Source organism: Microtus pennsylvanicus, chromosome 13 (genome assembly GCF_037038515.1).
Source record: "Microtus pennsylvanicus isolate mMicPen1 chromosome 13, mMicPen1.hap1, whole genome shotgun sequence".
Taxonomy (NCBI): Eukaryota; Metazoa; Chordata; class Mammalia; order Rodentia; family Cricetidae; genus Microtus; species Microtus pennsylvanicus.
The window spans coordinates 346,484-370,040 of NC_134591.1; the positions used below are offsets into that span (position 1 = coordinate 346,484).

At 47.3% G+C, this 23,557-nt stretch overlaps 1 protein-coding gene across 1 annotated transcript; it reads left to right on the forward strand.

The window, feature by feature from the left end:
- Positions 1–1,260: 1,260 nt before the first annotated feature.
- LOC142834251 (HAUS augmin-like complex subunit 8) lies at positions 1,261–20,278 on the forward strand. The gene is made up of 9 exons (XM_075946537.1): positions 1,261–1,306; positions 4,025–4,077; positions 15,125–15,191; positions 16,145–16,203; positions 16,488–16,553; positions 16,637–16,795; positions 17,104–17,245; positions 18,252–18,414; positions 20,155–20,278. The coding sequence occupies exons 5-9, from the start codon at positions 16,503–16,505 to the stop codon at positions 20,276–20,278; spliced, it is 639 nt and encodes a 212-aa protein (XP_075802652.1). The 5' UTR covers positions 1,261–1,306; positions 4,025–4,077; positions 15,125–15,191; positions 16,145–16,203; positions 16,488–16,502.
- The last annotated feature ends 3,279 nt before the right edge of the window (positions 20,279–23,557 follow it).

Here is a 23,557-nt window from a genome sequence, read left to right on the forward strand (position 1 = left end):
AAGTGCTACAGAGAAGAGGCCGGTGGGTGGAGCCTCCTGACCAGCACTATACCTCAGACTTCCAGCTCTTTACACGGGTAGTGATGGGCACAGGTCAGGTCAAGGCCATGTTGCTGAGGCCTCCGTGATTGATGGGCAGACCCCGGGGAATCCTGAGGGACCACAGCAGGTGCACCTGCCCTGCTTCCCAAAGCCAAGCCCCTACCATCTGTAGGCTTCAGGAAGAAGCCAGCAGCAGAGGCTTAAGACCCCCAGAGCTGGACTGCTGGGGACTGAGCTCAAGTCCTCTGCAAGAGCAGCAAACTCTTTATCCTGCAAACTGTCTGTCCAGCCCTGGTAGGAAGATGATGAGTTCTGGGCCAGCCTTGGCTGTAGTGTGAGACCCTGTTGGTGTGTGTGTGTGTGTGTTAATTATCACTGAACAAGCCTGACAACCTGAGTTTGGGTCCCCAGAAGCCACGTAGAAACTGGATGCAGTAGTGCCTGCACTCCTAGCACACCCTACAGGGAGATGGGAGGCCAAACAGGAGAGTCTGCAGGGGTGAGGACTGGCTAGCCTGGTATACGCAGCCGTGGATGAGAAGGTGGAACGTGACCTATGCTGAGATTGTCCCCTAACCTCTCTGGAGGCACCACGGTACGCACAGTTGGTGGCACTTACACAGCTGCACTCACAGACATACACAGAATAAATAAAAATGAAAATATTTAGAGAATACAACTATTTGGTGACATATGAGCGATGTTTGACCCAAAATGTGCTATGTCAGCAAAGTTTTGTTGCCACATGGCCCACGCATTGTGTCTGTCAACTTTGGTACTAGAATAGCAAAGTTGAGGAGTTGCTGGTCATGACAGTGACCGGGGAGCCTAGGAAACTGACACTTTGCAGAGAAAGGCTGTGTCACCGTCCTCTCCCCAACCTGCCATCTCATCCTTACCATTGGACTCTTCCCTCCTGTCTTCTCCAGCCCCTGTGCTTGCAAATCCTCAGCCCCAGCCCTTCCGAAGCCCTCCCACCTCTCTGGCTGTTGTCACACCAGCCTGATGAGACAGGGATCTTCCTGGTCGGGAAGCTCTGATCCCTGTGGGCCAGTGTTCTACTGCCTTCAGGAGGAAGTTGGTCTTGTGGGGGTTCCCCCTCCTGCTTGTCTAGGGACGATCTTCACATGCCCCGCTGCAGCTGACGGAAGGTGGCTCTGGCCTCTGCAGATCTTGTAGATGGATGAATAGCACATCTCTCTTCTCTCTTGTAGGAAGCCCGCAGCCACTGGTGCCCCCAAGACAAAAGGAAGAAGAGTACAAGGTGAGTGCTTTAAGGAAAGTGTTTTGTTTTGTCTTCATCAACGATTTTTGTTCAATTTTTTTATTACACGTGTATTGATCTCTTTGGAGGGGTGTGCATATTGTATCATGAGTATAGAAGTCAGAAGGGAACTTGTGGGAGTCAATTTGTCATCAATCAAGCTGGGTAGCAAGCAAGTGCCTTACATGCTGAACCTTACTGTTCTCTGAGAAAGTCTCATGGATGCCAGGTTGCCGGTCAGCTCCTGATCCTCCTGCCTCAACCTCCAGGGTGCCATCTAGTTCATGAAAGGGGTTTCTTGGGGGCAGGGGAGACAGAGACAAGTCTGAAACTTCCACTGCTCAGTGGCATGCCTTTGGGGACTCAGGGTTGTCTTTGTCCCTGAGGTGTCCTGTGACTGTAGTTGTCCTTTGGAGAGTTGAAGTCCCTCGAAAGTGTAGCTCTAGATGTGCACAGGCCACAGATCCAAGTTCCTTCAGAAACCTGTGGAGCTGCCCGGTGTGGGTGCTGGAAGAGCAAGTACTCCTCAGCCTCATAGGCTCCTTTTTTTTTTTGTTACACTTCGTGTGGGGCAGGTAGCACATGTGGCACACACATGGGGGTTAGGCATAATTTGGGTGGTTGTTTCTCTCATTGCACCATAGGAGTCCAGAGGACTAAACTCGGACCCTCAGGGTTGACAGTGATCACTGGACCTGGTTGGGTTTGGGGCTTGGGGTTTGGTCTTAGGGATGGAGCCCAGGGCCCCACATTTGCTAGGCAAGCGCCTAACCACTGACCTATATCCTCAGCAGATATTTTGTTTGTTTGTTTACTGCGATGGCAGAAGTAGAATTGGGGCCCTCACTGTGCCAATTGAGCACCGTGCCACTGAGTGGCCCCAGCCTGGCAGTTTTGTGTGTAAGCTATGACATGTTTGCGTGCTGCCTGGTTTTGTTAACACTGGCCAGGCCAGATGCCCCAGCCACCGCCAAGGGGGCCTGGATCTGTGCGTGAGTCTCATGAGGGTCCACCCGTGATAAAGGCTGGAGTGGTGGTGAGGACAGAGCATGGACATAGGCCTCCCCAACCCAAAGGTACAGAGTCTGACATGGCTCACGTGTGCCCCAGCTTCCCTGCCCCTGGGCTGCTGTGGGCTCTTCTCCTGTCTTTAACTTTATTGTTACTTTTTAATCTGCTAGCTTCATTTAATTGAGAAACATGAGTGGTCAAGGTACAAACGACCACAGACCAGCTGTAATGAGAAATCTGGAGTCTTCCATGGTTGGCAAGCAGGGTCTGAGAGCTGGCCTGGGCACATAGACCAGTGGGCCTGTTTGTCCTGGCTGCAGGCTCAACACGTTTAAACTGAACCAGGGTCAGATTCCTACATCTGGACTGCATTTTCCAAGCTTTTTCCTGGCACAAGCCCCAGGCAGAGTCTGACTTGGCCTTTTACGTCCATTACCTATGCTCTCAGAGCCTCTGCAGGATCTCAGCGAGAACCCCCAAATCCATGCCAGCACGGCCATTCCCTCACAACAGTTAACATCATCTAGGGTTACAGGAGTGGATCTCTATCCCTCTGATTTAAAGATAGGAAGGTGGGAATACTAAGACCACGGTGGGCAGCCCAGCTTTACTGTACTGAAGCACAAACAGAGATGGACTCCACCAGAGAGGGATAGACCCAAAATGCTGTGGGATTTGTTGTTTTGTGTTTTGGTAGGTGGGAGGGGGCTGTGCACATGAATGTAGATGCTCTTGGACACCAGAGAGAGTGTTGAATCTCCCAGAACTGATATTACAGTTGCAAGCATCCCTGTGGGTGCTGGGACCCTAACTCCAGTCCTCTGCAAGAGCAACAAGCGCTTAACCATTGAGCCATCTCTCCTGCTCCTTTTTTTTTTTTAAAAAAAAATTGCACTTATTTACTGAAGGTGAGGGGGATACCAAGGTGCACATATAGAGATCAGAGGAAGGCTCTTGAGAGTTGAACCAAAGTCATCAGGCTTGCTTTCAAGCCCTCCACCCAGTGAGCCATCCCACTGGCCCCTGGCTTTCACGGTCTAGAATGTTTCTATCTTTGAACTTACTTGGCACTTGCTCCTACTCCAAGGACCCACATACAAGAGACGTTCCATCAGTGTCTTATGGACACTGAGTGTCCTGTGAAGGTACTAGTTGCAGTAGCTGCCATGTGCATACTGGGGAGACTGAAGGAGCCAGTCTGCATCGGGCTGTAAGGCTGGTGCTTTTCCTGTCATTGGCCCCGGCTCTCCACTGTGGGGTCCTGCTCATGCTCTATGTCTTCATGCGGCAGCATTCCTCTTCTCTAACAAACACTGTTGGTTAATTAATAAAGAAACTGCTTGGCCCTGATAGGTTACAACATAGGTGGGGGGAGTAAACAGAACAGAATGCTGGGAGGAAGAGGAAGTGAGGTTAGAGGCCATGCCGCTGCTCCTCTCCAGGGCAGACGCGATGAAGCTCTGACCCAGGATGGATGTAGGCTAGAATCTTCCTGGTAAGCGTACCTTGGGATTACACACATTAATAGAAATGGGTAATCAAGATGTAAGAATTAGCCAGTAAGAAGCTAGAGCTAAGGGGCCAGGCAGTGTTTAAATGAATACAATTTGTGTGTTGTTATTTTGGGGCATAAGCTAGCCAGGTGGCTGGGAGCTGGGTGGCAGGAATGCAGCCCGCAGCTCCTACTACACACTGTGTCGTCTGCAGGAGGAAGAGTGGTTGAGTCCAGATACCTGCAATATGAGAAGAAAACTAAGAAGGTAATGGAGTCTTTTACTCTTGGAGCCACTAGGAATGGGTGGAGGGCACGTGGCAGCTGCAGCCCTATCCTGGAAGACACCATTGGGGCCTTTGCCGCCTCCAGGTTTTGGGCACAGTCCTGAGTCTCTGGTGAGAGTGACACCAGTGTCCATCAGTCGTATGTACCTCCTCTGCCCCTCCTGTTTTGAGGGCCTCTGTTCTGTCAGATCTGTCCTCCAGCACTATCCCTTCACACCCAGGAGGCTCCTGAGTGATGGGCAGTGGCAGCGGCACTCGGTGTGGGCCACAGGCACAGCTGGCAGGGGTGACGTTCACTTCTGCATCTTCCTGTGTGATACTTTTTCAGCTGTCAATAAGCAAGGCTGGCAGGGCTTCCTGAGGCCCCAAAAGCTGCACTGCATTGCAAGAATGGGGGAAACATGTTGGGGTCAGCTGCAGGCTCATCCCTGTGGTGACACATCCCTGGAGCACAGGATCCAGTTCCAGGTTGTCTGTCACGGCCAGGCAGGACTGCTGAGCACAGGCTTGGTTTATGACAATCAGAAGGTTAATTTCCCATCTGCCTGGCCTGTGCCCCAGGAAGTGTGGTGAGGGTTCCCAGGATTCCTGAAGCTCTGACTGGAAGTCTGGTTTAAGGGAAGGGATTCTCACATCACCCTGCAGACAGCTTTCCCAAGCTACTTATCCCTGCTTCCATTCACCCTGTGGCTGTTGCCACCTTGAAGGCTTGGCCACAGTGCCCCCATGTGTTTATAGAAGGCATTTTGGTTCTGCTACCCCATCAGGTGACCTTGGTCTGGCTGGAGTCTTGAGTGTCTGTTGTCATGGTAACATTAGCCTGCGCTTTCTCCTGAGGCTGAATGGATCTCAGAAGGGCTGGTCCTGAGTGGAGCCCACTTCCAGCTGAGCAGCCCTTTCCCTGAGTGTGGGGCAGATGATCTTGAGTTTCAGATTTCAGTTGTGGATAAGGGGTGCTTGGGCTGTGCTGTGTGCTCCCATTCCTCCTGAACACCATTTCACGTTTCTCCCAGGCACACTTCTGTGACTTCAGTAGGTGTCTCCAAGGCAGTTGGTGGTGGGCATTGCTCTGCATTGGTCCTTGTTATTTTTGTGTGTGTGTGTGTACGTGTGTGTGTTGCAGGTTGTACAACCATGCATGTACACATGGATGGATGCCAGAGTGAAATCTTTCTTTTGTGACAGGATTTCACTGAACTGCCAGCTCTTGGGATCCTTTTGTGTTCCTCATCCCTTGCTAGGGTGAGAGGTTCTTGTGGTGAAAGACTTAGAGGCCCCTTAGCACTACTGCACCCCCTTCCTCGGAACCAGGGCCCTGGTAACCAACAACACGTGCACGAGAGCTTTGAGTACTTTCCATCTCCATTGTATAGACCTGGACCCTGGAACTGGGGTGAGACGACCTTGTAACCGTCATAACATTGATCAAGGTTCCTCCTTGTAACTATGACATTGATCAAGGCTCCTCCTTGTAACTGTTACAACATTGATTAAGTAGAGTTAGCTGACCATTAAATGAACTAGTCAAAATAGTAGACAAATGATTTTTGGGCTTTCCCTTTGATTTTGTACTCCCCCCTCCTTGATTTTGTGTTTTTTTTCCTTTAAAAGAGCTTGTAATAGACAAAGCAGTCGTCCTTCTCCTCTCGAGGCTGGGGGACCTCTGCCGCGGCAGAATAAAAATTCCTCTTGCTATTGCATCAACCGAGTTGTGAATGTCTCTTGGGGCGACCTTCTCCTTGGTGGGGCTTTAGGGCCCAACAGTGGATTTGTTTCTGTGTAGATGCTGGGGATTCAAACTCAGGTCTTCAGACTTGCAAAGTGACTGCCAGACTACACACCACACAGCCCTGCTTGTTGGCCGTTAAATTCTCATTTTGTTGCTGGTTTGTTTGTTACATGTTCTACCGTGGACATTTTCTCGCTAGTGAGTCAGGGTTTTCAGTGGTTGGCTTTCGTGGCCTGTTGTCAACAGCCACAGGCAGCAGCTCTCGTGTCATTGAGCACAAGTTCTGAATTTGCTTTCAAAAGACCAATCAATATTCCAGCCCGGCGGTGGTGGCAGGCATAGGCGGATCTCTGTATGTTTAAGGCTAGCATGGTCTACAAGAGCTAGTTCCAGGAGAGATAGGGTTGTTGCACAGAGAAACCCTGAAGCATGATTAATAAACGCTCAGGGTCAGAAATTGGGTTTCAGTCTGAAGGTCTAAAAAGCAAAACAGCCAGCCACTGGCTCTTGCCTCTCCCTCAGTCTGAAATGGCGATCCTGCCTCCAGATTTCTCAGAATGAGACTATGTCTGAGAACTGTCTCCCCCATCTTTTTCCTCTGTAGGGCTGGGATTAAAGGTGTGTGACACCATAACCTGGTCTGTAAGGCTGACCAGTGGGACTGTTTTACTCTCAGATCTTCAGGCAGTCTTTATTTATTAAAATACAAAAGAAAACCTATCTCACCCCCCCCCCAAATAAAAGACCATTATGGATTTTTCTGCCTTTTTTTCTTTTATGGACAGTGTCTCTCTACATATTCCTACATGGCCGGGACTTAGAGAGATAGAGAGATCCACCCCTGTACCTCCTGAAGGCTGGAATTAAAGACAGGGCAACCACGTCCAACCGCAATTGTTGGTCATCTGTTGTTGGACCTTCTTTAGACTGCCAGTTCCCAAATGATGGCACAGAGACTTCTTATTAATTATGAAAGCTTGACCTTAGTCTAGACCTGTTCCCAACTAGCTCTGGCGGGTGGTGGTGGTGGCACACACCTTTTATCCCAACATTTAGGAGGCAGACAGACCTCTGTGAGTTCAAGACCAACCTGGTCAAAATTTCCAGGGCAGTAGGACTGTTTCACAGAAAAATCTGTCTTAAAAAAAATTACCACGTCTATATTAGTCTACATTCTGCCATGTGGCTCCTTACCTCTCTGTACTGCTGACTCCCTCAGTGTCTCCCTGGCTTAATTATGAGAGCCTCTGATTCTTCCTGAGTTCCCTTCTCTCCTGGAAGCCCCACCTGTTCTCTCCTGCCTAGCTATTGGTCTTTCAGGTTCTTTTTAACCAATCAGAAGGTGCCTTGGGCAGAGACACATCTTTACAGCATACAAAAAGATTATCCAACAGCAATCAGGTGTGTACACAGACCTGTTGATGGAGCCCAGGCCTTCATGTGCCAGAGCCCAGCACCTGCTGGGGATTGACTGCATGGGCTCCCAAGTCAGTGTCAGGGACGTGCTGGCATGGGGGTCTCAAGACCTGAACCCTGTGATTCTTCTTGGGTTCTGACAGGCTTTCATGTATGATGTGTGAGGGTGGCATCTGGCTTCGGCACGTGCCCCTTTTAGTGTGGAATTTTTTTTTTTATTGAGAAAAGGACAAAAAATTTTCCGCCTCCTCGCAGACTCCTATTTCCCTCCCTCTCCTCCCACCCTTCTCCCCATCCCCCCACTCCTCACCCCCTCCCTCTCCAGTCCAAAGAGCAGTCAGGGTTCCCTGCCCTGTGGAAAGTCCAAGGTCCTCTCCCCTCCTTCCATGTCTAGGAAGGTGAACATCCAAACTGGCTAGGCTTCCACAAAGCCAGAACATGAAGTAGGATCAAAACCCCGTGCCATTGTCCTTGGCTTCTCATCAGCCCTCATTGTTCACCATATTCAGAGTCCGGTTTTTTCCCATGCTTTTTCAGTCACAGTCCAGCTGACCTTGGTGAGCTCCCAATAGATCAGCCCCACTGTCTCAGTGGGTGGGTGCACCTCTCGTGGTCCTGACTTCCTTGCTCATCTTCTCCCTTTTTCCGCTCCTCATTGGGACCTTGGGAGCTCAGTCCACTGCTCCAGTGTGGGTCTCTATCTCTATCTCCATCCATCACCAGATGAAGGTTCTATGGTGATATGCAAGATATTCATCAGTATTGCTATAGGATAGGGTCATTTCAGGTTCCCTGTCCTCAGCTGCCCATGGAACTAACTGGGGACATTGCCTTGGGCCCCAGGGAGCCACTGTAGGTTCAAGTCTCTTGCAAACCCTAAGGTGGCTCCCTTAACTATTAATTGTGCTTCCGTGCTCCCCTATCTAACCTTCCTTTATCCTAATAATCCTGTTTCCCCAAGTTCCCCCCATCCTCCCCTTCTCACTTTTCTCTGCCCATCATCCCTTACCCCAATCCCACCCCACCCCCAAGATCCCAATTTTCTCCCCGGCAATTTTGTCTACTTCCCATAGCCAAGATGATAACTATATGATTTTCCTTGGGTTCACCTTCTTATTTAGATTCTTTAGGTTCACCAATTGTAGATTCCGTGACCCCTATTTATTGCTAGAAACCAATTATGAGTGAGTACATCCCATGTTCATCTTTTTGGGTCTAGGCTACCTCACTCAGGATTGTGTTTTCTATTTCCATCCATTTGCATGCAAAATTCGAGAAGTCATTGTTTTTTACCGCTGCGTAGTACTCTAATGTGTGTATATTCCACACTTTCTTCATCCATTCTTCCATTGAAGGGCATCTAGGTTGTTTCCAGGTTCTGAGTATTACAAATAATGCTGCTATGAACATAGTTGAACAAATGCTTTTGTCATATTATAGGGCATCTCTTGGGTATAATCCCAAGAGTGGTATTGCTGGGTCCAGGGTTAGGTTGATTGCGAATTTCCTGAGAAACTGCCACACTGATTTCCAAAGTGGTTGCACAAGTTTGCATTCCCACCATCAATGGAGGAGAGTACCCATTCCTCCACAGCCTCTCCAGCAAAGGCTATCATTGGTGTTTTTGATTTTAGCCATTCTGACAGGTGTAAGATGATATCTCAAAGTTGTTTTGATTTGCATTTCCCTGATTGCTAGGGAGTTTGAGCATGACCTCAAGTGTCTTTAGACCATTTGAACTTCTTCTGTTGAGAATTCTCTGTTCAGTTCAGTGCCCCATTTTTTAATTGGGTTAATTAGCATTTTAAAGTCTGAGTTCTCTATATCTTTTGGAGATCAGACCTTTGTCTGTTGCAGGGTGGGTGAAGATCTTCTCCTGATCAGTAGGTTGCCTTTTTGTCTTAGTGACAGTGTCCTTTGCTTTACAGAAGCTTCTCAGTTTTAGTAGGTCCCATTTATTCAATGTTGCCCTTAATGTCTGTGCTGCTGGGGTTACACATAGGAAGCGATCTTCTGTGCCCATCTGTTGGAGGGTACTTCCCACTTTCTCTTCTATCAGGTTCAGTGTGTTCAGACAGATATTGAGGTCTTCAATCCATTTGGACTTGAGTTTTGTGCATGGTGATAGATATGGGTCTATTTTCATTCTTCTACAGGTTGACATCCAGTTGTGCCAGCACCATTTGTTGAAGATGCTTTCTTTCTTCCATTGTATACTTTTAGCTCTTTTATCGAAAATGAGGTGATCATAGGTTTGTGGATTAAAATTCGGGTCTTCTATACGATTCCATTGGTCGACTTCTCTGTTTTTATGCCAGTACCACACTGTTTCTCTTACTGTAGCTCTGTAATAGAGTTTGAAGTCAGGGATGGTAATGCCTCTGGAAGATCCTTTATTGTATAGGATTGTTTTGGCTATCCTGGGTGTTTTGTTTTTCCATATAAAGTTGATTATTGTCCTCTCAAGATCTGTGAAGAATTTTGAAGGGACCTTGCATTGAATTTATAAATTGCCGTTGGTAGAATTGCCATTTTTACTGTGTTGATCCTCCCAATCCAAGAGCAAGGGAGGTCCTTCCATTTTCTGGTATCTTCTTCAATTTCTTTCTTCAATGCCTTAAAGTTCTTGTCAAATAGATCCTTCACTTCCTTGGTTAGAGTTACCCCAAGATATTTTATGCTGTTTGTGGCTATTGTGAAAGGTGAAGCTTCTCTGATTTCCCTCTCTGCTTCCATATCCTTTGTGTATAAGAGGGCAACTGATTTTTTGGAGTTGCCCTTGTATCTTGCCACATTACTAAAGGTGTTTATCAGTTGTAAAAGTTCTTTGGTGGAGTTTTGGGGGTCGCTTATGTACACTATCGTATCATCTGCAAATAACGAAAGTTTAACCTCTTCCTTTCCAATTCGAATCCCCTTGATCCCCTTATGTTGTCTTATTGCTATTGCTAGAACTTCAAGCACTATATTGAAGAGGTATGGCGAGAGTGGACAGCTTTGTCATGTTCCTGAGTTTAATGGAATAGCTTTGAGTTTCTCTCCATTTAATTTGATGTTAGCTGTCGGCTTGCTGTATATAGCTTTTATTATATATAGGTATGACCCTTGTATCCCTAATCTCTCCAATACTTTTATCATAAAGGGATGTTTTATTTTGTCAAATGCTTTTTCAGCATCTAATGAAATGATCATATGGTTTTTTTTTCTTTCAGTTTATTTATATGATGGATTACATTAATAGATTTTCGTATGTTGAACCAGCCCTGCATCTCTGGGATGAAGCCTACTTGATCATAATGGATATTTTTTCTAATGTGTTCTTGGATTCGGTTTGCCAATATTTTGTTAAGGATTTTTGAGTCGATGTTCATGAGTGAGATTGGCCTGTAATTCTCTTTCCTGGTTGAGTCTTTGTGTGGTTTTGGTATCAGAGTAACTGTAGCTTCATAAAGGGAATTTGGTAATGACTCTTGGGTTTCTATGTTGTGAAATACATTAAGGAGTGCAGGTATTAGGTTTTCTTGGAAGTTCTGGTAGAATTCTGCATTGAAACCATCTGGTCCTGGGCTTTTTTTGGTAGGGAGGTTTTTGATAACAGCTTCTAATTCTTCATGACTAACAGGTCTATTTAGATTGTTCACCTGGTCCTGGTTTAACTTTGGTATATGGTATTTATCTAAAAAAGTGTCCATTTCTTTTACATTTTCCAGTTTTGTGGCATAAAGGCTTTTGTAGTAAGATCTAATGATTCTCTGAATTTCCTCTGTGTCTGTGGTTATGTCCCCCCTTTCATTTCTGATCTTATTAATTTGCATATTCTCTCTCTGCCATTTGATTAGTTTGGATAGGGGTTTATCAATCTTGTTGATTTTCTCCAGGAACCAGCTTTTTGTTTCATTGATTCTTTGGATTTTTTCTGTGTTTCTATTTTGTTGATTTCAGCCCTCGGTTTGATTATTTCCAGTCTTCTACTCCTCCTGGGCACGTCTGCTTCTTTATTTCCTAGAGCTTTCAGGTGGGCTGTTAAGTCTCCAATATGTGCTTTCTCTGTTTTCTTTAAGTGGGCACTTAGTGCGATGAACTTTCCTCTTAGGACTGATTTCATAGTGTCCCATAAGTTTGAGTATGTTGTTTGTTTATTTTCATTGAATTCCAGGAAGACTTTAATTTCTTTCTTTCTTTCTTCCTTAATCCAGGTATGGCTCAGTAGTTGACTGTTCAGTTTCCATGAGTTTGTAGGCTTTCTGGGGGTAGCATTGTTGTTGAATTCTAACTTTAATCCATGGTGATCTGATAAGACACAGGTGGTTACTAATATTTTTTTGTAACTGTGGAAGTTTGCTTTGTTACCGAGTATGTGGTCAATTTTTGAGAAGGTTCCATGAGCTGCAGAGAAGAGATTATATTCTTTCCTATTTCGGTGGAATATTCTATAGATGTCTGTTAAGTCCAATTGATTCATTACCTCTATTAATTCTCTAATTTCTCTGTTAGGTTTCTGTCTGATTGACCTGTCCATTGGTGAGAGAGGAGTGTTGAAGTCTCCTACTATTAGTGTGTGCGGTTTGATGGCTGCCTTGAGTTTTAGTAATGTTTCTTTTACGTATGTGGGTGCTTTTATATTAGGGGCATAGATATTCAGGATTGAGACTTCATCCTGATGAATTGTTCCTGTTATGAGTATAAAATGTCCCTCTCCATCTCTTCTGATTGATTTAAGTTTGAAGTCAACTTTGTTAGAAATTAGTATGGCCACACCTGCTTGTTTCTTAGGTCCATTTGCTTGATAAGCCTTTTCCCAGCCCTTTACTCTGAGTAGGTGCCTGTCTTTGTGGTTGAGGTGTGTTTCTTGTAAACAGCAGAATGTTGGATCCTGTTTTCGTATCCAATCTCTTAGCCTGTGCCTTTTTATAGGTGAGTTGAACCCATTGACATTAAGTGATATTAATGACCAGTGGTTGTTAACTCCGGTCACTTTTTTAGTAGTAGAGTTTGTGTGTTTCCCTTCTTTGAGTTGCGCTGGTGAAGGGTCTCTAGATGTCTGAGTTATTGTGGTCATTGTTGGACTCCTCGGTTAGTGATTTGTCTTCTATTACATTCTGTAAGGCTGGATTTGTGGCTATGTATTGTTTAAATTTGTTTTTATCCTGGAAAATTTTGTTTTCTCCATTTATAGTGAACGAAAGCTTGGCTGGGTATAGTAGTCTGGGCTTGCATCCATGGTCTCTTAGTTTTTGCAGTACATCTATCCAGGACCTTCTAGCTTTCATGGTTTCCATAGAGAATTCAGGTGTAAGTCTGATAGGTTTACCTTTATAAGTAACTTGGCCTTTTTCCTTTGCGGCTCTTAATATTCTTTCTTTATTCTGTATGCTTTGTGTTTTGATTATTATATGGCGAGGGGATGTTTTTTTTTTTTTTTGATCCAGCCTCTTCGGTGTTCTGTATGCTTCTTGAACCTTCATAGGTACATCTTTCTTTAGGTTGGGAAAGTTTTCTTCTTTAATTTTATTAAATATATTTTCTGGACCATTGAGCTGCACTTCTTATCCTTCTTCTACTCCAATTATACTTAGGTTTGGTCTTTTTATTGTGTCCCATATTTCATGAATGTTGTGTGATGAGAGTTTGTTGGACTCGCTGTTTTCTTTGATCAGGACATTTATTTTCTCTATGTTATCTTCAGAATCTGAGATTCTTTCTTCTATCTCTTGTATTCTGCTGGTTATGCTTGTTTCTGTAGTCTCTATTTGTTTACCTAGATTTTCCATGTGCAGCTGGCCCTCTGTTTGTGTTTTCTTCTTTGCCTCCATTTTAGTTTTCAAGTCTTGAACTGTTTCCATTATTGGTTTGATTGTTTTTCCTTGGTTTCCTAGGGTAGCATTCACTGATTTATTCAATTCTTCAAACTTTCTGTTATACTTCTCATCCATTTCTATAAGGGCTTTTTTTACATGCTGTTTAAGGGCCTCTATCACTTTCATAAAGTCAATTTTTTCTACTTCTTCTTGATTAAGGTGTTCCTGTCCTCCTGTTGTGAGGTCGCTGGGTTCTGGTGGTTTCATGTTGTTTTTCAGATTGTTGGGTGAATTCTTGCATTGGTGCCTGCCCATCTCTTCCTCCGAATGCTCCCCTATGGATCTTCTTTTACAGGATCAGGTCTCCTTGCCCACTGATGTACCTTCCCATTGATGTCACTCCCCAGTGATGGCTTTCCTGGTGCCTAGATCAGATCTCTGTGCTGCTTGGATAGCTCGTAAACAAAGGGCCTACCTTGCTTGCTGCTTGCAGGCTATTGAAACAAAGGAACTGCTGCCCTCCCGGTTGCCCTCCCGATTCAGATTCGGTCCCAGCACCCGAACAGGCTGAGCTGGGAGATGTTATGTGGCCAAAGAGGGGAGGGAGGCAAACAGGGTGGGGAGGGTTCTGGATGCAAGCTGGGTGGGATAGAAAGAGAGAGGAGGTATTGGGCAGTATAGCCCCTGCAGGATGACCAGGAAGTGTAGGAGGGATGAGGAACATCTGAGTTCCCTGTTCCGGGCTGCTGCTGCACTCACTTACCCCAATGATGGCTCTCCTGGAGCCCAGATCAGATCTCCGTGCTGCTTGGGTAGCTCGTAAACAAAGGCTAGTCTGGAATTCTTAGGGGTGTGCTTTTGAAACATTTTAATTGGAATTGAGTGTACAAATAATGAGATTCATGGTGACTTTTTAAAAACTTAACTACATTTTTATTCATTAGAGAAGGGTTCGGGCCAACTGTACATATGGTTACCAGAGGACAACCTGTGGGAATTGATTCTCACCTTCCACCACATGGGTCCTGCGCATCAATTTGGTTTGGCAATCTTGGTGGCAAGCACCTTTATACACTGGCCCAACTGCTGGGAGTTGAATCCAAGTTCTCCTCTTAACCAGCGAGTCAACTCTTCAGCTTCTGGTCACACTCAGTCCAGTTACCTTCACTGTGGGTTCTTCAGTATCTGACCCTAAACCCCACAGCCCTTGGCTGTTGTACCACCCGGGGTAGCCAGGTCTGCGTGAGTGTGTGGTCCCTTATGCAGATTGTTCTGAGGGGAGGGCACTGGCACAAGCAGTTGTAGAGCACGATGACCCCGAGTTCCGGAGCCAAGGCCACAGCAGTTCCTGTGCAATCGTGGCCAGGGTGGTCAAGAGCCCCACTGTCAGGCAGGCGAGAAGCAGAGCTTGCACTTTGTTCTTCACAGCTGATTCTCTTCGTGCCCTTGAGGGCCTGGCTGGCAGCACCTATGCAGGGTGGAGTCTGCTGCCTGCTGGCCTGACACCTAGGGCCATTGCAGGTGGTTGCCCAGAGTGACCCTCAGGCTTGGAAAACTTCTTTGCTCTAGTCTGAATAGGCTTGGGTAGTTTTGACAAGGAGTAGGTTTTAGTTTTCCTGTTCCATCCTGCTGCCTCCTTATTTCCTACAGAGGGTCCCCAGACCCAGTGGTGCATGAGAATGAACCACGACACAACCCCCACTGTGCTCCTTGCCTTTCTTGTACCTGACAGCTGGGCATCCACTGCTGCTGGTGGTGCAGCTGCTGTTTGTGAGCTTTGTAGACTTAGGCCAGGGAGAAGTCAGTGTCTCCTGAAGTCCAGAGTAACCTGTGTAGAAGTCAGCGCATCCTGAGAGTGCCATAGGAAGTTGGTCGCCAGCCCCTCCACAGCACACGCAAACACACACCCATCGAGATGGCAGTCCAGCACGTGTGCCATTATTTCCCATGTCTGATGAACGTAGCTGTCCACTGTTTGACTCTCCCGTGTTCGCAGTCTCAAAACTCCTGCTTCTCCGTCTGACCTTTAAGCAAATGCATCAAAGGTCAAGTGGCCTGACCTCTGACTGTCTGTTTACATAACAGGCTTCTGCATCTGCTGGAGGGAAGTCACCAGAGGGAAGAAAGCCCAGCACATTGCAGAAGGTCAAAGGTGAGTCCTGGCTAGGGTTGGAAGGGTGGGACTCTGGCAGCAGGGAAGGAGCTGCCAGGCCTCCCTCAGGGCAATCAGGACAACCCATCACAGACTGTCCACAGTCCAGCCTGATCCAAAAGTCCCTCAATTCCCCGGTGATCCTAGATTGTGTCAGGTTGTGAGTGAAAACTTAGCATTAAGGGTCTCTGTCAGAAAGGATGTGGTTCAAGTGTGTGTTGGGAGCATAGGCAGAGTGTCTGAGGCCCAACCATATGTCCACGGAACTACTTGCGGATCCAGGAGCTGCTACTTGCTGTCAGTTTAGGATGCTACAGAAATTATAACCAATGGGGTGCCTGACATTTGGACACTTGGGAGGTGGTGGCAAGATCAGAAGTTCAAAGTCATCCTTGGCCACGTGGGCTCCATTGAACCAGGGTGTGCATGAGACCCTATCTCAAAACACAGGAACAAAAATTTCTCTGTTCCCAGGCGGGGATGAGAGCAGCACATGGGCCTGGCTAGGATGTTCTCATGTGCGGCGTGAGCACCTCCTGAAGACGGGCCAGTCAGGAGTCAGGACCTGCCTGGCCTAAACAGGTGCTCACCAAAAGGGACTGACTAGGGTTAGGGTGTATGCAGACATTTTATTTGGATTTTGGCTTCTGATGGATGAACCACAGCTGCCGGTTGGCCCTTGGTGCACAGGATGCCCCTGGCTAGCATCTAGTTGGCCCAGAGGTCTGCACTACCAAAGCTGAGGAATGTTTGTTGGTTTTTGTTTTTGTCATTTTGTCGTCATTGGTTCTTGTTCCTGATGCCTTGGCACATTTGATGTCCGAGGACAACTCTGGAGTTCTCTCCCTCCAGCTTCCTGCGAGTTCAGGGATCAAGCGCGTCATCGGGCTTGCCAGGCAAGGAAGCATCTTTATGGGCTCAGCCAGCCAAACCATCCCATTTTTTTGACACAGGGCCTCATGTACCCTTGACTGGCCCAAAAGGAACGACACACCTTCCCCAGAAAAGACAGGTGAGCACTGGGGAGCAGACGGTGGGTAGGTCTGACTCCCGGCAGCCAGTCCTCCAGGATGGAGGCTAGGGCTGTGGTGTCCATGGTCCTTGCTCAGTTCAGTGTGCCCATATACTGAGTGGGGAGACACCCATACACTTCTGGGCAAGGTGTGACCTGACTCCATCCTCAGCCCCGCGGACACCATTTGAACCTATAAAGTGCACAGAGGTTGGGGTTCTGCCATGCCCGGAAGAGCCAGGTCAACATGGCTTACTGGGAATTGAACAGCAGGACCCTTGCAGGATCTACAGGAGACCATGGACATGATGGAGTCGCAGACACTACTGCTGACCCTGCTGTCTGTGAAGGTGAGCTTAACTGGGACTCACGAAACAGCGTGTGTCCTCTGTCACCTCCCCCACCCCACCTGAGTTGGTCTTGCGACCCACAGATGGAAAACAACCTGGCTGTGCTGGAGGAGAAGGCTGAGAAGGACTTGGTGGCCTTATGCCATGAGAAGGAGCGTCTACAGCAGCGGGTGCTGGAGCTGCGGCGCCAGCTGCTGCTCCAGCAGAAGCATCAGGAGCTGGCTACCATCCTGGATGCCCAGGTGGGTTTGAGCATGCTCCTGAGGCTAGGGGTTCATGAGGGAGCCAGGATCAGGATGCCACCACTTACATTCTGCCCGCCCTGCTTAGGCTCCTGATACGAATGTAGTACTCTGTATGGGACACCTGTCTCTGCCACACAGTCTGCAGAATACTTGGCACCTGCCAGCATTGATGTTGTCCCACCGTGGAGCTTAGCATAGCAACAGGGCCCCGTCCAGGGCAGGTCAGAGGGGGTCCTGTTACCTGGAAGCTGGCCCTTCTTGTGCGAGTGAGCGGTGTGTCTCACAGTGTCCCCTTCTGCCTGCAGATGGAGGTGCTGGGCCCTCTCGAGGCTGTAGTAAAGCGCTTCAAGGAGCAATACAAGACACTGGCCACAGCCTTGGACGCCACACGACATGAGCTTCCCGTGCAGGGCATCCACATGCAGGGAAGTGGGCAGGAACTCCTAGGTAAGAACAACCTTGCTGTGTGGCATTGCCTCAGCAGGAAGGAGCCTCAAGTCTCACATGCACCATATTCTAGGTGCCTCTACCCTGGGGTGGTGTTGGAACCCGTGTGGACCAAGTAGGACACAGGCAGCTGAGTCACGATTCCAACCCCACGCTGGACCTCACAGCTGGAAGACTCTGGGGGCAGGGTGACCTATCTACCGGCCCTGAGCCCTGGGCCCTACCAACAGGGTGGAGGTGTTGAGAGGTCATTTGAGGGATTCTCTGGAGCAGACATCCTCCTTAGGACTTTTTAGCTGCACAGGGTTTACTCTGCCTGGGCTACGTAACAAATGAAAATGGTATGGTGACCTACATTTATTGTCTGACTCTTGGGAGGCTGTGAGTTCCAGGCCAGCCTGAGCTACAACACAGTGAGACCCTGGCTCCATAAAAGAGCATAGTGTTGACCTGGAAGCTGTAGCGATCCTCCTAGCAAACTGCCCCTCGCAAGTCTGTACCCAGCAAAACCCCAGCACTGACGGTGAGGTGAGGACACGACACAGCAGGAACAGGTCCTTTAACCCTCATGACCTTGCTGGGTTGTGTGTGGTGCAGGTCTGTGCCTGGGACACACAGCTGCTACAGATACCAGAACCTCAGCTCTTTAGATCCGGAGGCCAGGAAGTGCAGGTCCAAGCCACATCTGGCAGGTGCATCCTGCTTGTCGCTCGTAGTGGAAGGACAGAGGGTGAGAGAACAGAGCAGTGGCTTGCAGCCTGAAGCCCCAGCTCCCCTGGTCCACAGGAGTCTACTGGGCAGCAGTCACAGAAGCACCTGTGCGCTCCCCACTGGGTTTGCCTTCCCAGCATGCACTTGGCACCCACACTCCAGGGACGAGTGAGATCTCCTAAGATCCCTCCCTTTGGCCCTGTTCCCTGAGTGTGAGAGAAGAGCCAACGCTGCACAGCTCAAACAGCTGCTGCTTTGGGCACCGGAGTTCTGCTAACAGCCTGTATCTCCACAGATGATCTGGAGCCGGCCCTAAAGACCACCCTGCAGCTCCTGGGCGAGCTGGGCATCTCCTCCCCGGACGCCAGCGGGCAGGTGCCAGACACCAGCGCGCAGGTGTCACGCCTGCTGGAGGAACTCAGGGACTTGATTACCAAGAAGGACCAAGAGCTCTACAGGTGTGGGTCAGGCCTCCCCCTTTCCCCTCCATCCCTCCCCTCCTCTCTCCATCATCCCTTACTTTTCAGTTGGGTTGCTGGAGGTGGAACCCCACCCAGCTGCTCTCTCAGGTGAAGATTGTTTGGGCTTTTGAGGACTCAGCTATTGAGTGCCTCACTACTACAGCACTGTTCCACTCCTAGCCCACTTCTGAGTTCTGAGACACTGGGACCTTGGGTGCAGTGAAGCCATCAATTCATACTGTGCCAGAGTCCAGCAGAGTAGGACTGGGGACCGTAGAGACCTGAGGTCACCACGGGCAAGGAAAGCATCCCACACTCAGTCTCATGCCCTAGATAGGGCAGCTCCAGGTCAGCAGGGGACAGAGAGAGCTTTTCTGAGCCGGACAGTTGCTCAACACATGTTAAACGTCATTCAGAAGTCAGTCTTAGCAGGATGTTTGGGGGTTTCTTTTTGTATGTTTTGTTTTGTTTCTAGACAGAGTTTCTCACTCTGGAACTCGCTCTGTAGATCAGGCTGGTCTCGAACTCAGAGATTCGCCAGCCTCTGCCTGCCAAGAGCTGGGAGTGAAGCTGCACACCATCACTGCCTAGCCGGTCTCGTGGTTTCTTGAGGGACATTGTTGTTTTGTGTGTTTTCTAAGACAAGGTCTCAATCTGTAACACCGAGTGTGGCTTTGAACGTGCAGAAATCCTCCCACCTCAGCTTGCAGAGTTCTAGAATGGCAGGTGTGAACATCACACGTGTTGGGGTTTTGTTTTTGTTTTTTTACGTATTTTTATGTTTGGGCATGTGCATGCCAAGGCATGAGTGTAAAGGTCAGAGGACGGCTTTGGGGTCTGTTCTCTCTTTCCACTTTGTGGGCCCTAGGGATCAGACTGAGGTCATCAGGCAGGCTTGGCCATTTTGGCCACCTCCAAAAAAATGCATTTAAGGAGATGCCCATAGGAGTTCTTAGGGATTCTGAAGCGCTGTACCCAGCGCTGGCCTACAGAATGGGTCAGCCATCACTCATATGGAGCATAGACTGAGGAAGTCTCCCTGTGCTTGTGACCACTGTATGGCCACAAGTTTTCCCAGTCAGTATCTGAGCAGTACAGATGTACCTGGTATTCACTCTTGGACACATGCCCTCCGTCATCTAGGGGCTCTTAAAGTCTTCAGACACCTGGCCTTTGACCATGTGGTAATGGCTGAATCTCACATCTAGCTTGGCACCAACAAGGTCTCCTCACATCAAATTTGCCCACTGTTGAGGGTGTGGGGCACTGAGGTCCCAGGTGAACAGGAGGATGAAGGATGCATTCAAGTCTCACCACACAGCTCTTTCCTGCTAGGCCTGGGGGCACAGATCTGTCAGCTGTCTCAGATGCTTGGGGGCTGAGGCAGGAGGGTCATCAGTTTAGGGTCAGCCTAGGAATCTTAGGTGCTGTCTCCTTCAAAAGAGGGAGAGCTGGGGACGGAGGGAACTCAGTATACACAGGCCCTGCTTCTGTTTGCAGCACCATATGGACACATGAACACTTGCCCCTAAGTTGGCAGCCACCCTTGTTGACTTCCAAAGACACCATTAGGGTCCTGAGATCAGCCAGCAAGGAAAGTCTGGTGTCCTGAGTTCAGTCCCCAGGATCTGTATGGAAGGAGAGAACCTATTTCTCTAACAAGTTTGTTTTTCTAAGATCTCCTTTAAAGTTCTTGGCCAGAGGCGAAGTTGTCCCTTCTCTTTCTTCTGCCCACAGGATCTTCAGTCTGGCCATGGAGCTTTCTTCCCAGGCCAGCAAGGAGGCAGCCTTGATGAACCAGGAAGTCTGGGAAGAGGCCCAAGGCACCCCTTCGTGCAGCCAGTGGTACTTCGGTCCATAGGCAGCAGACATCACCAATGTCCACACTCCTGGTGGTAGGGTGTAGGGATAAGCCCAGCCCATTAGGGGGCGTGTTCGCCTTGGGCTAATGTTACCTATAAATCTGGCGAGCATGAGCCCCACATCTCTCTTTGTCTGTATTTCCTGCTCATCACTGGATGGCTGGTGTTGTAAGTTCATTAAAATTTGCTGTTTCATATTAAGCTAGCCTGGTTATTATGCCGCCTACAGTGGGGGGCAATGAGTGGAGAGGCTAGGCAGATTTGGATGGTCACTGAACACCCTTGGAGTCCCCACACCCAGTAAGGTTCACAAGGAAGTTCTGAAGATACTGCAGGGCCAGCAAGCCTGATCACCAAGTAAAGCTGATTGCTGCCATACCTACCCCAAGTTTCATCCCTGGAACCCACATGCACATGGAAGGAGAGAACTCACCCCTGCAAGTTGTCCTCCGGTCTTCACAATTGGGCTGGCTCACACACCCTGGACAGACATTTCCTAAAATACACAGCATCCTAGGCCAGCAATCAATCCCTGGCCTTTAAGGACAGCAGCAAATGCAGGCAAACACTCATACACATAAATATATGAAACGACAAGTATTGATGAGGCTGTAAAGAGACTGAAATCCTCTTCCATTGCTGGTAGAACTATAAGATGATAAACCCACCGTGAACATGTTCAACATCTTTAGCCATCAGGAAAATGAATATCAAAACTACTTTGAGATTTTATCTTACACCTGTTGATTTCTTAAGCTCCATAATACAAGGGACTGTTAATGCTGGTAAGGATATGTGGCAAGGACATGTACAAGTGCAAACTTGTACAGCCAATGTGGAAATCAACATGCAGTCCTCAGGAAGTTGTGAGTCAATTCACCTCAAGACCCAGCTATACCACTCTTGGACATATATCCAAAAGATCCTACCACAAGGACATTTGCTCAACTGTGTTCAGAGTGGCGTGGTTCATAAAAGACACAGACTGCTGTATCTGGGAGAGATTGTGTTGATGATTGACGTGGGAAAGTTCCTCCAAAGAGGGTGGCAATATCCCTAAGAAAGTGGGCTTGGGCTACAAAAGGGAGCTATCTTAGCATGAATGAAGGAGTGACTGGGCAAGAGAGAAAGCCAGGAAACAATCTTTGTCCATGGATTTTTGCATTCAACTATTAACATGATTTCCTATCCTAAGCTCTAAAAATGATGACGTCAAATTACCCCACTCATTGTCTGAGCTGATTTTGGTTAGGGGATTTAATCAGAGCAACATAAATGTAAGTTAGGACAAAAAAAATGGAAAACCAAAAGTAATATTGTTGCTAGGCAGAACCTGGGAATGATGTCTCTTGAAACAGTGTAGAAGATATCTAGATTTTAGGTGGTGAAAAAAATATAGAAATTAGTATACAGAACTAAATTGGCTGTTCTTATAGGACCAGAATATGGAAATGTTAAGAAGAATGTCAGAAAGTAGAGATTGAGATCATAGCATTTCAGTTGGAAATGATACACTCCATAACCGATTAAGTTAGAGGTCATTTGTGTGATATTTTGGCTCCAAAATCTTCCTTTTATTTTCTTATTGAGTGTGGTTGAAAAGGTATTTACAAGGGTTTTGATTCTGTGGTTGTTTGAATCAAAATGGCCCCGAAAGTCTCATGGAGAGTGGCACTATTAGGAGGTGTGGCCTTGTTGAAGTATTTCATAGTCACTTTCTGCTGCCTGCTGATCTGGATGGAGATCTCTCAGCTCTTTCTCCAGCACCATTTCTGCTTGCATCCACCATGCTTTCTGCCATGTTGATAATGGACTAAATCCTCTGAAACTGTAAGCTTGCCTAAATCAAATGTTTTCCTTTATAAGTGTTGCTGTGGTCATGGTGTCTCTTCACAGCAATAGAAGCTTTAACTAAGATACCCAAAAGGCAGCCAAACAGGCACGTCTCCATCTAGTATGTACAATGGCTCTCCCATAGCTGCATATGTGGAGCTTACCTTCTCTCTACTCTTCCACCGCACATATGCTTTCCATTACAATACTTTTCTCAGTGAACGTAGAAAGTAAGCCCGATAGCACTCAAGGTAAATCCCCACTTTTAAAAATGGCTTTCTCATAGGTGCATACAAAGAATGTACATCCTCCCAAGTCTTTTCCAGGCTGTGTACTCTAGTTCATCTCTGAAACCAGAAGGTCACATGTCATTAGGCATGATTTGCATATAGGTGACTGGAAAAGAGGCTGTGTACTAGGATGGAGGGGATACTTTCTTTCATGATGGAATATTAACAGTCAGCAAACCCGGTGGTGGTCATCCTTGGTAAGCAGTCACAAGTGATCACAGGAAGGTACCAATTGTTTGTCTTTAGATAGTGCTGAGTAACAACAAAAGAAATCTGAATAGAAACTGTATATGATAATGTAATAAATTAGTATTTCCTAGGTATAAACTGTTCAACTAAACCTTAGATAAAACACAATACATTAATATTATGATACTTGGCATTACTACTGAAAGACCCCCAGTTCTTGGGAGACTCTCACTCAAGTCTTGGGATAACACGACACCCCCCGTAGTAACTCACAAAGGACCATCTTTGCTGCAATCACAGGAGGCTTTAATCAATGAGATGGGAACCAGTACACTGGGGCCAAGACTCATAACCCATGCAGGGGAAGAGTTTGACCCTGAGTGACTGGGAGAAGGAGTTTTTAAGGGAAGAAACCATAGCCCAGTAATCCAAAAGTGTCATAGAAAATTTCAAAAATCCAGTGTTGGTCACAAGGGGGCAACTCCCTGCCTCTCAAGATCACTTCCAAGATTACAATCTAACTTTATCTTCAGCTAGTTCTTGAAACACAGTCACTGAACTGGCTAATCCTAGATTCTTGATTCTTCTTTTCTTGCTTAGATTTTTGGCTATTTTCTTCCTGCTGGGAGGGTCTGGATTTAACCAGGTATTTCACCACTATAACCATGCTTTTGGGTTTTAATGTATGTAGTTGATACCAAGAAACAGCAAACACATAACAAAATATCATGGAATTGATCCAGTCCAACACAACTAAGAAATCCCTCTTAAAACTGTGATGCTCCAGCTTACTCTAGAGAGTTACACAGGCAGACTCTCTATCCTTTCTATGGGTGAGTATCTCATTTGCTTTTTTCACTACAGACATGTATACAAAAAAGTTAAATAAACATTTACATCTTTGCATCCAAATCTCTAATAGTTCTGATTAACATACTACTTGTCTTTGGGTGTATTTCAAAGGCA